The 11908-nt window shown below is 30.6% G+C and overlaps 1 protein-coding gene across 5 annotated transcripts; it reads left to right on the top strand.

Annotated features, from left to right (window-relative positions):
- Positions 1-1322: 1322 nt before the first annotated feature.
- On the top strand, positions 1323-10649 carry LOC111677445 (transmembrane protein 94). 5 transcript variants are annotated; one of them, XM_046945727.1, is made up of 10 exons: positions 1323-1688; positions 1746-2379; positions 2436-3147; positions 3217-3376; positions 6886-6982; positions 7107-7884; positions 8101-9398; positions 9463-9586; positions 9650-9899; positions 9974-10649. In XM_046945727.1, the coding sequence occupies exons 1-10, from the start codon at positions 1441-1443 to the stop codon at positions 10044-10046; spliced, it is 4374 nt and encodes a 1457-aa protein (XP_046801683.1). In that variant the 5' UTR covers positions 1323-1440; the 3' UTR covers positions 10047-10649. The 5 variants fall into 5 exon arrangements, with proteins under 5 accessions (XP_046801683.1, XP_023294327.2, XP_023294326.2 ...); XM_023438559.2 differs by having other exon boundaries at positions 7107-8250; positions 8317-9398; XM_023438560.2 differs by having other exon boundaries at positions 1325-1688; positions 8251-9398.
- The last annotated feature ends 1259 nt before the right edge of the window (positions 10650-11908 follow it).

Raw genomic sequence — 11908 nt, 5'->3', positions numbered from 1 at the left:
AAAAAAAAAACAGTAAAACAGAATGAGCATAAATTGTGTTCGAACGGTATTTATGCTGCTACAGTTATCTTTTCGTACATTCGTCTATGTTCAGGACTAGAGCCTGTTGAGAGTGAGTTTGTTTATTTTTGTGCTCTCTCTCTTCTTGTTCTTAATGTATTTGTTCAATAATATTATAGTAGTAGAATGAAGCATCCATGTGTATTGTTGGTTGCCTTGATGTTTCCTTCTTGCTGGTGGTTTATTGTTTCGTTCGTTCGCCTGATTATGATGATAGTGGTGAATTTATGTTGTGTAAACTATTTTCATGTAATGTGGCTTATATAACGCTTTTTTAACTTTTACGCACATTCTTTTGGATAGTTAAATTTTCTCTTTTAAATACGATATTTCTATCTATCTATCTATCTATCTATCTATCTATCTATCTATCTATCTATCTATCTATCTATCTACCTATCTATCTATCTATCTATCTATCTATCTATCTATCTATCTATCTATCTATCTTTCTTTCTTTTTATCTACGAATATAAATATCTTAATAAATCTCCATGAACGGAATCGGGATATTTTGAAGCCTTTGAGAAAATCTTTTATTTGCAAAGTTTTAAAATTAGTCTCATCAACCAATGGTTTGGTTTTGCATATAATACAACAGATTACTTTAAAATATTTTAATCACAACTTTCAAACGTATTTTTTATTTATATTTTTGTGCTATGTATCGCAAGATATACAAATCTTCTAATTGAATGTCACTTAAGAAATAAATATGAAATTTTAATAAACTAACTACATATAGCTTTTGCACTACCATAAAAGTTTGATGCATATTTCTAGATATAAAATAAAAAACGTGCTTTGTATTTATGATTTTATTATTTTCAATATTCCGTATATGCAATAAAAATATGCATATCTTATTTTAATTTTGGATTTGTGAACTTAATTTTTGGAAATGTAAAAACGTAGGAAATGGTCTAGCATATACTCTCTAAAATAAATTATAGCCTTTTGTCATATTTCCGAATTCAAAACTTATAATTTGAAATTAATATAAAACATAAGAATTTTGTTTTCAGTAGTTTTAAACGAAATTGTCTTATATTCGTCCTTAATCAAACAAAAATATTACATATTTTCAATATTTTACAGCACACATGGGTTAAAATTCCAATTACATACGAAAGAATATTTTAAAAACAAACACCGGCTTCTTAAAATTCACATATGGCAACACAATTTTCTTACAGCTGTTGCCAATTTGACAGTTCATAAAAAAAGAAATTGTGTAAAATTGTTTGATTAATTATAAATAATTAGTTTTTTAGTGAAAAAATGTCTTAAAACCGAATAAAACACCTTTAAAAATGCGTTAAATATCTTAAACATTATTAAAATAAAGCAAATGTCAAAATAAACTAATAAAACAAAGCCATGTATAGCAATAAAATCACTGGACGTACAGTTTCGTCTGGTGCCTCAATTGATGGGGATGAGGAAGATTTCAGTGGCAACAAACAAGAAGGAATAAATAAATTTAATACAAAACCAGAACAAAAGTTTAATAAGACATTGAACAATGACAAACAATATGGTTTGTCCACAAAAGTGGCACTGGGGCGGCTACACGATGAAATAGAAAAGTTATTAAAAGGCTATGAACTGAAGTGGAAAGAGGAAAGGTAGGTGGCAAATTATTAAAACATGAAATATTTATTAATATTTGTAATCTATTTTAGCTGTTACCGTCAGGTGCGCTCTGCTTTTGTCAAACGTTATGACAGTCCATTGGGTTGGTCTTCGATTGCCACCTCATTGCTGACTACAATAGCTTTACTTATCTCTTGTTCGTATCTTGCCGCATTATGTTTAGCAGCTATCTTATCGCTGAATTTATATATCGTTATACGCGAAAATAATCTAAGACGCACTGAAATCTATCGCAAATGTCGGGCGGCTTTAAATGATATACGCTTAGCCGAACAAGAGCTATGTGCTGAGTGGCAGCCGCATAATTATCCTCATATTTGTTGTCCTCTATCACCTTGTGTTTCATTACAATGGACCTATCGTGATGGTGTTATTGTAAATTTACCTTGGGCATTGCTAGTCAAGGGTGATTTTATTGTTTTGCGTCCAGGTCATATAACACCGGGCCCTTGTTCGGAGGTAAATGGTAAGAAAACATTTAATGCTCATGAGATATATGGTGTGGCCCAAATGGCGGAACCACCTGTTAAACCTATAGCTAGAAGTCCACTGCCGGATTTAGTGTGTTGTTTGGAAAACACTCCCTATTTGACAAATTTAAAATTAATTTTGGAAAACTCACTAAAAAGGCCACCAACTATATACAATCAGCAGAGATATTTGGTAAGTTCATATATATTTAAAGAAAAACAATTTTTGAATCTTGTTTTTAATTCCAGCTGGTGACCAAATACATTCAACAATGGGGATTCATATGTGCCCTTATTATTACACTTTTCGCTGGCATCTTACGTTTACATGGTTTTGGTTTATCAACTACTTCCGATGGTCATTATGAGTGGATGGATATGCTTATAGAATCACCTGCCTCGGCCGTAATTCCATTATTACCCTTAATATTTCCTCTCATGTGGATTTCCATGAATCTTTGGGGCATTGCGCGTCTTCAATGTTTTCTACGTACTCCTCAGCTTGTCTTGGGCAAGGATTCAGAGAAATCATTTGAAGAGGATCTCGATACACCATCGTTTGATTATGAAAATGTTGCTCTGCATCGTTCTAAGGTGTTTCGTAATTGGCTACAAATGTGGCAGGGTAACAGTGAATTATTGCCACGTTCGGCAAATGTGGTACAAGTCTTAGGTTCCATTACCGCCTTGTGTTGTGTAGACAAAAAGGGTATATTGTCCTGGCCAAATCCTACAGCAGAGAAAGTATTCTTTTTACACGATACCGATGATAATAATCTAGAAGAGAAAAGTTGTCAGACTTCATTGAATTCAGAAAGTGATATACCCGATCATACGGTACCAAAAGGTAATGGTATAGTGGCAGAAGTTTTGGATTTAACACACGATCAACATTGTCCCTTTCGTTTGGAGTTCGATGATCAGGAATGGAAAAATCATATCAAGTCTTTGAAACCTTTAGGTGCGATTTACTCTATTCTGGTAATGACACTATAAGGAAATCTAATTCAATTAAATTTATATCTATTAGGTCTCGCCATACTTTTAAATACCTGTTCTCCCTTAACTCATGACCATTATGCACAATTTTGTGGCCATGTCACTGCTGTTGCTATGCTGGATAAGGATTTGGTACCTGTTACAAATCGGTATGCGATCGTAGAGTCCAGTATGAAAAGCTTTTTGCATGGGTACGTTGTTTTATTTTCATTTTGATTTTAATTTTTTCCAAATTCTTTTTACTTTTAATTTCAATCCATCCTTTAAATGACAACATTAATAAATTTTGTTTATTTTGTTTTTTTTTTTATTGGTGGTTACAGTCCTTGGTTTAAGAATTAAAACTTTTATTATTAATATTTTTTGTTGGGCTACTAAGTTCTTCTTGTAAAATAAATCTTGTGGTGATGGGGAATAAACTTATTTTATTAGAAATTATTTTTTGTTGATTAAATAATATTCTATTTTGAACTTGTATAAAACATTGTAAATACGTATTTTTTTAAATCCATACTTATCTGTTTAATAATACCACCATTACTTTTTCTGATAAAAGGATAATAGAATAATATAAATTTATTATATTACTTTGCTAGCTTTAAAGTTTTTACAGTAAATACTTAACGTATTAAAATGTTTAACTCAATTTATTGTTTTTCTGCTTTATAAGAACTTCGCAATATTCAATTTGCTTATTTAGATTAGTGATCAAGTTATTTTTGATCTTTTTACTTCTTTCTTTCATTAATGCTTATACCCATGGACTGTAATTAACCAATATTTTTAATATTATTTCTAAATTACAAAAAAAAAAAACTACAATTTTAAAACTATTTTACAGCTTTAAACAACGAAAATAAAACACAATCGCGAGACTATTTTATGTTTTTCAAAAATTTTATATAAATTGTCAAGCTCAAAATCTAGACTATTTTAAATGAAATAAAATGTATGTCTGCCCTTACATATGTTTAGCAACCTGGATATTGGTAATCTCGGTACTACCGTAACATTATGACTAGGGTTCTACAAATCGACTTTCGAATAATCGACTTTTTGTCGAAAAAAATTGAAAAGTTAAAGTTCCAAAAAAGTCGACGATCTGTAAAAAAAGTCGAAAATTCGACTTTTGAAATAAAAGTCGAAAATTGTCAAAAGTTGGAAAAAGTTGGAAAAAGTCAAAAATTCAGAAAAAGTCGGAAAGAGTTGGAAAAAGTCGAAAAAGGTCAAACAATCGAAAATTGTTGAAAATCGAAAATAGTCGAAAAAAATTCAAAAAACGTCGAAAAAAGTTGAAAAGTCGACTATTTACGAAATACTAAAAGTCGAAAAGTCGACTTAACTAAATCCGAAAAGTCGAAGAGTCGACTTTTACCTAAATGCAAAATGTCGACTTTTACCTCAATGCAAAAAGTTTCAATATAGAACTCTAATTATAACTTCTAATGTACTTCTGCAGAGTTTATTAGAGTTTTGACAAACATTAATTCTACACAGGATAAGGAAAATGCTAATAAATTTATATTTTCGACAAGATTTTTGTTGAATTTTTTTCTATAGAAAATTTTAGTTTAGAAATTTTTACACCAATTTCATCTATAAATAGATAACTTTTCGATACGTTTTTTTTTTTATACAAGAGTTTTACAAAACTTCGACGAGTACAAGCTTTCTTCCTCAAAACTTTCTATAGAAAACTTTCGACTGTAAGTTTTCTTAAAAAAACCTTTTGTTTTAAAAAGTTTTAAAAAAGATAAAAGTTTATCTATGTAAAGATAACTTTTCAATACGTTTACTATATAAGACTTTTAATAAAATTTCGACCAGTATAAGTTTTTCTCCTCAAAAAAACTTTTCGACTAGTTTTTTACCGAAATTTTTTTATGGGATCTTTGTTAACCAGTTTTTAAATAAATTTTTTTTAGACTAGTTTGTCTAAGGAATGAATTTCGACGAGTTTTTAAAGAAATAATTTTCAAACTTTCGAGCACTATGTTTCTTAGTAAAATTTCGACTTTTAACAAAATTTCGAGGAGTACAAGTTTTTCTCCTCAAAAAACTTTTCGACTAGTGCTTTACCGAAAAAAAAATTTTATGGGATTTCTTTCAATTAGTTTTCAAATAAAAAAATTTTTCAACCAGCTTTCTAAGGAATGAGTTTCGACGAGTTTTCAAAGAAAAATGTTTTAAACTTTCGAGTACTAAGTTTTTGACCAGTTTTTAAAGAAATGTGTTTTTTAACTTTCGAGCACTATGTTTCTTAGTAAAATTTCGACGAGTTTTTTAAAGTGTAAAGTTGATAACTTTTCGAACAAATTTATGTATAGATTTATTTCGATAAGTAGATTATAGAGATTGCTTTCTTGGCAAATGCTCTAAGAAAATGATTTTTTCAAACATTTGAAACATAATTTTAAAAATTTTTCTAAAGAAAAACTATCGTCTAGTTTTATAAAGACGAATATCGACGAATTTTTGTAAATAAAAATGTTGAATGGGTTCATATTTTAACATTTTTATTTAAAATTTATAAAATAAATAACAAATCGACAAATTTTTTTAAAGGAAATAATTCGACGAATTTTGAGTTTTGAAAAAAATTTTATAAAAAGAATCTAAAAAAAAAAAAATGACCTGGCAGCATTTTTTGAAATAAATAAAAATTGTACAACAACTTTCTTAAACAAAAATACCTAAAAAAAAAAATATTTCGACGATTTTTTATAAAGAAAAAATTTAGTCAATAAAAATTTTTTTTAAAGAGAAATTTAGACAAATTTTTTATAGAGTTTTTAAAGAAATTAATTTTTGTTTGAAAAATTACAAAAAATCAAATTGAAGATTATCATCACATAACTTTTATTTTGAAACATTTCGTATTATAAATTCATTAATTTAAACAAATCTCGTCAAATGATAATATTAAGTTTACAATAAGGAACAACATCATTGTTTCCTACATCTTAAATGCATTTAGAAAAAACAACTTTTGGTAAACATACAAAAACCAAATTTATTTTGTAATGACTTTTTTTAAACCATCTAATAGTGACACCATTAAACAAAGAAAAAAAAAAACAAATTAACAACTAAGCACCACACCGCCTTTTTTAAATTCTTAAAACACCAAAGCTTTTCTATGCCCACGTTAAACAACTCACAAAACTATTGGTATTTCACTTAATTTGTTATTTTTCACATACATTTTACTTTTGAACTTTTCTCTTGTTTATGATTTTTTTTACTTAACATTTTATTACTATGTTGCTTATATCTAGTATAACTGTCTATATTCTGTACACACACTCACACATATATTAACAAAGGATTGTTTAAAGTTGTTGATTTACTAAAGAAATTGAAAGAAAAAGTTTGTTTAATAAATTTATTAACTTGAATAATCTTTTGTAAATGTGGTCCTTAGTCTTTAGTCTTTTATGTTTTTAATCTAAACTTTATTCTAAAACTAGTATCTTAAGTCTTTTTTTGAGTTGTTTTACCTTTTTTTTTTACTTGAATCTTAATTCTATAAACCTTTATCTTTTATCTATTTTTTAATTTCTGTAAAAACCCTACTGCATTTTGCTTTTCTTTGATGATAAATTTTGATCATGAAATATAATTTGTTTTTATTTAAATCAAATTACTAAAATTACTAATCGTTTTTATTTTACTACAAAATTAAAATAATAAAATATAGACGCTGTTTATGTGAGTTGGCCAAACAGATTGGTTTTACAGATCATGCCACCGATCGTTTTACACTGGAAGGCCAATTGGCCACCTACAGACATTTGGTAAGAAAATTCCAAAGTAATAAAGGCTATTTTAGAACAGCTTGATGTGTCGTAATAATGCTTTATCGGTTTATAAGTTATAAGGACATTGTATTAAGTTTTGTATGTTAATAACTTTTTCCAGCAACCGGATGTGGTGCGCAGAGATATACGCTTCGCCCGCCAACTGCAATTATCGTCTAAAGTTAAAGTTCCTTTTCCACACTCATTGTCGGTGGTAATGCGTGAAAATCCTGGTGGTTATCTTTCGCTTTTCACCCAAGGTACAGCGGACATTATTTTAGATTGTTGTGATGACTTCTGGGATGGTGAAGATTTACGACCCCTTTCGCCACAAGATCGTAAGAGAGCTTTAGATTTCTATCAGCGCAGTGCTTTGACTGCCTACTGTACCGCCTTTGCCTATCGACCCCTCAGACATGGCATTAATGGTGCCTTAAGTGGCGGACCCAATAAGAATGGTGGCAATATAGCCTATTTAGAATTGCCCCCTGAATCGAAATTGCGCATGCAACATGTGGACAAAATGCACTGTGACTTTGAGTGTGGTCATGGTAAATTAAGTCACAGCATTAGTACAGATTCTTTGCTCTTCTCCGAAAGCAAAGAGGATGATATTACTGATGTCGAGGGCTGTTTTGAAATGCAATGTCATCAAGTATTTATCGGCATGGTGACAATGCAGTATCAGGCTCAGACAGACATAGTACAGCTTGTGGAACGTCTCGAACGGGCCTGTATACGTTTTGTCCATTTCAGCAAAGAGAACGAATTGCGGTCCCGTGTTTTCTCTGAGAAGATGGGTCTGGAATCCGGTTGGAATTGTCACATTTCATTGTTAAGTGAATCGGATGAAAAGTTGGCGAATGCCGGAGGCGGTGTACAATCGCCAAAAACTACTGGTAAACTTGATTACTCTAACAACGTAAATAATATGACTACCACCACCACCACTACTTCTACTACTACCTCCACCACCAATCCCCCTACCATAACCTCGACTTCTCATGCTAATAAAACCATAATCACCGCCATTAATTGTACAACTACTACTACCACTACTACTACAACTAGTACTTCTACTACTTCTACTACCATTAACAAACGTTCATCTTCAGTTATAAATCATGATGTGATTGAGTTCATACAACCACCTCAACCACCAACGTGTTCCACCACCACCACAACCACTGCCATTATAACAACAACAACTTCAGCTACATCAGACACTCATGATAATGATAATTCCATTGAAATCCAAATTTTAGGTAATGTAGCCACTGATGATGATTCCTCCGATTTGAATTATCTATTGCCACCACTTAATAATCTAGAGTCTTCCAAGGCACTGAGTTCTTCCGCTCCCGGTGCCATATCCAACCATTTGATGCATATAGCCGATAATAATGAAACCTGTTCCAATGCCAGTCTGGCAGGTTCGCGTGACTCCATCAATGAATCCTTAAAGGCCAGTCGTAGACGTCAATCTCAAGATTCTGCCTTAGATGAGAATTGTCGTTCGATTAGCATTTTGACAGAAAGTACCGAACAGAGTGCGCCCGTACATTTTGACATGTCGAATAGAGCCAAATTACCTAGAGGTATAGAGAACATAAGGCCTCATTTGGAGAAAGTGGACAATGTTCCTTTGCAAGTTTCACTCTTCACAGACTGCTCGGCCGAAGCCACCACCCAAATGTTGGAAATAATGCAATCATATGGCGAAATTGTTGTCTGTTTAGGATCATCCGCTAGCAATTCAAATGCGGAAATATTTTTACAAGCAGATTGCAGCATAGCTGTAGAGCCCTTATACCCTCAAGTATGCCAAGATATAGAAGCCTATACCGAGGCCAATATAATCAACAATAAGTTGAGAATAAAACGCAAATCAGTTGCTTCGCCTAGCTGTGAGTTACAAGAAGAATTTGCCGCCGAAGAATTGCTGGAAACAGGACAATATGGTGCCACCAGCGGCAATGCTCGTCCCATGCAATGTCCCGGCAACACTATATCCCCCATATACTTAAGCCGCATCCTTAACTCCCTGCCCTGCTCAATATCGGTTAAACGTGAGGATCCTCTCTCTTTGGTGGCCATAATAGAATTATCTCGTCGCTTCTCCTCCGGTCTCTGGAATTGCATACAATTTTGGGCCTGCTGTGGCGGTGCTTTATCCTTAATTAATATTCTTAGTGCCTGTTTATCGCTAAGACCTCTTCTCACTCCTTTAATGGTGATCTATATAATGTGCATACCAGTGCCTTTAATATCACTTGCCTTGGCCCACATCGATTTAGATCCCAAGATAATGAATCGTGCTACAGGCAAAAAACAAACGGAATACGATTCGCGGGTATTTGGTTTCGTTTTATGGTGTTATGGCTGTAAATTTTTAACACCCATTTTGGTAATGGTGAGTTTTGTGTTTGTGTGTGTGTGTGGTGTTTGGAAGAGTAATAGTGCTAAATTTTTTATAGATTTTATCCTATTGTGCATTTATGGATCATCCTATTAAAATAATGGATGTCGAAGATGATGATAAACATATCAATTTAGAAATCGCACGAATTTTCTCTACTCTCGGCATTTTATTGCATTTTGGTAAGTTGCAAGTGTCGCATAAATTTACTTTTAATGTTGATCATTCTTTTAATCTTTTCGCAGTTACTGTTTCCGCCTCATTTGTCCATCGTGATCATTCGCTGTGGCAAAAGAATCCCTTCCGTAATCGCATTTGGGCATTTAGTTGTTTTTGTATATTAGTTTTTCACTCATTTCTATGTATGACCGAAATTTTACTTAACGATGATGTTCACGCTCAGTTGGATGATGCCTGGCCAGCTATAGTTTTTCTATTTGTGGGCTGTTTAATAAGTTTAATAGTTTCGGAAATATGTAAATGGCAGGAAATAAAGTAAGTGTTTTTTATTGTGAATAATTTGAAAATATTTTTCTTAAACACAATTTCTTCGCTTTCTATTTACACAGAGTTAATACACGCTATCAACGACGAGCCCGTTTAGATTTTGGTACAAAATTGGGCATGAATTCACCTTTTTAGAGAGAGTGTGTTTTTTTTGTGTTTTATATATTTAGTAGTTGTTCTACTATTTTACACTTAAAAGGCAACAAAAGACTTTTTTAAACGGCCGGTTACTTTTCTGTTTTTTTATATAATTTTAACTGTGTTCAGATTAAGTTTCCTGTTTTTATTTTTAATCTAAATAATTATAAACATTTTATATTAATTTTAAACAATATTTAGTTAAGTCTAATTAATAATAACTTTTAAAATATGTAAGTTAAGTATCATAAAAGTTATTTCTTTTTTTTAAAAAAGTTCATTTTTAAATATTATTTTTTTGTATTGTTAGGATATTTCCAATAATATTCCTGCTACAGCCAAACTATATTTTTTATATTTATAGGCGTATACTTAAGTTTTATTTTATTCGTGATATCCTTAACTATTTTATCTTTTATTGGTTCTACCTTTTAATTGTTTACATTTTTTATAATTCATTCTTCATTTTAATTAGCATTTATCAGTTTTCTAGTTTATTTGTCTTTTTTAAAATTTGTACATAATGTTTAACATGGCATATGTTTATTTACATCATATTTTTTATTAAAAACAAAAAATAAATGTTGTATGTATGTATAATAACTTTGGAAGTGTTTTCTAATGGCATTTTATTCATGTGTGGTAATGGATTCATAAGTAGTACAAATAATATAACGATTGATATAATATTCACTCGAAACGCTTAAGTATTTTCGAATTTATGGCAATTGAAAATAATCTCTTAATTTAACAATATTTCTAAAACTTGGCAACCCTGTGGCAAAAGAAAACACTTTAAACAAAATCCTCAAATTAAAACCTTTCATTTAAATCTATTCTCAATCAAATCGATTTAAAACATCTAAAGTTATAACAATTTGCAAAAGTTAAAAAGTATACAACATTTTTAAATAAGTGGCAACTTTCGTTAGATAAGTTTTACCTAAAACAAATAGAATAAATTACAAACTATCGTTTAACATTAGTTTCAAACAAAACGCTAAAGTACTTTCTAAGTTATAGCAATTTAATAAAATCCTTGAATTTACCAAATTCTATAAAACTCGACAACCCTGATTAAACATTGTATCAGCGCCATCTATTGGTTGAGTGCAATGATTATCAACAAACGAAAATATATTGTTGGCAGATGTATGTACATTTTCAAAACGTTATAACTCGAAAACGAAGCAGCCGATTTGGGTAAATGTTGAACGTACTTATAGAAAAGAAATTCAAGATTTTGAAAATCCATTTTAACAGGGTAACCAGGTTGTTAATTTTATGATATAATCAGGTATATAACAGATTTCTTTTGAAAGCTAAATTTTTCATAAAAAGTTTTTATATTATAGTTTCTGTAAAGAATAACTAATAAACTAAATACCAAAATTTATATTTCCAGAGTTGCCATAAGAATTATATAAAAAAAAACATTACATTCTATATGAATTTTTTTAAATTGTTATATCTGCAAAACTACTAGAATTTAAGTCCAATTGGGTTTGTTTTTGTTAAATATACTGAAACCAGAGTTTCCAAGTTGTTATAAAAAAGAATTTGACATTGGAATATGGTGAGCCACTTGACAACTCATGTGGAAAAAGTTTAGAGTTATTTAAGCAGAACTACATTTTGCCAAAAAAAACTATATTTTGGAATCAAAAGTCAAATATTTGTTTTATTAAACAAAAAAATAAATTCCACAATTTTGCAACTCTGGCCAATTAAATTTTAAAAACTACAATATCTAGCCTTTAATTTGGTAAAAACCTAACTAAAACCGGTTCAATAGTTACCAAGTTATAGCGTTTTTAAAAAATGTGTCCATTTACCACATTTTTTCGTTTTGCTGAAAA

The sequence above is a fragment of the Lucilia cuprina genome, chromosome 3 (genome assembly GCF_022045245.1).
Source record: "Lucilia cuprina isolate Lc7/37 chromosome 3, ASM2204524v1, whole genome shotgun sequence".
NCBI lineage: Eukaryota > Metazoa > Arthropoda > Insecta > Diptera > Calliphoridae > Lucilia > Lucilia cuprina.
The sequence above is the reverse complement of the archived record's forward strand: the minus strand, read 5'-3'. Positions and strand labels throughout refer to the sequence as shown.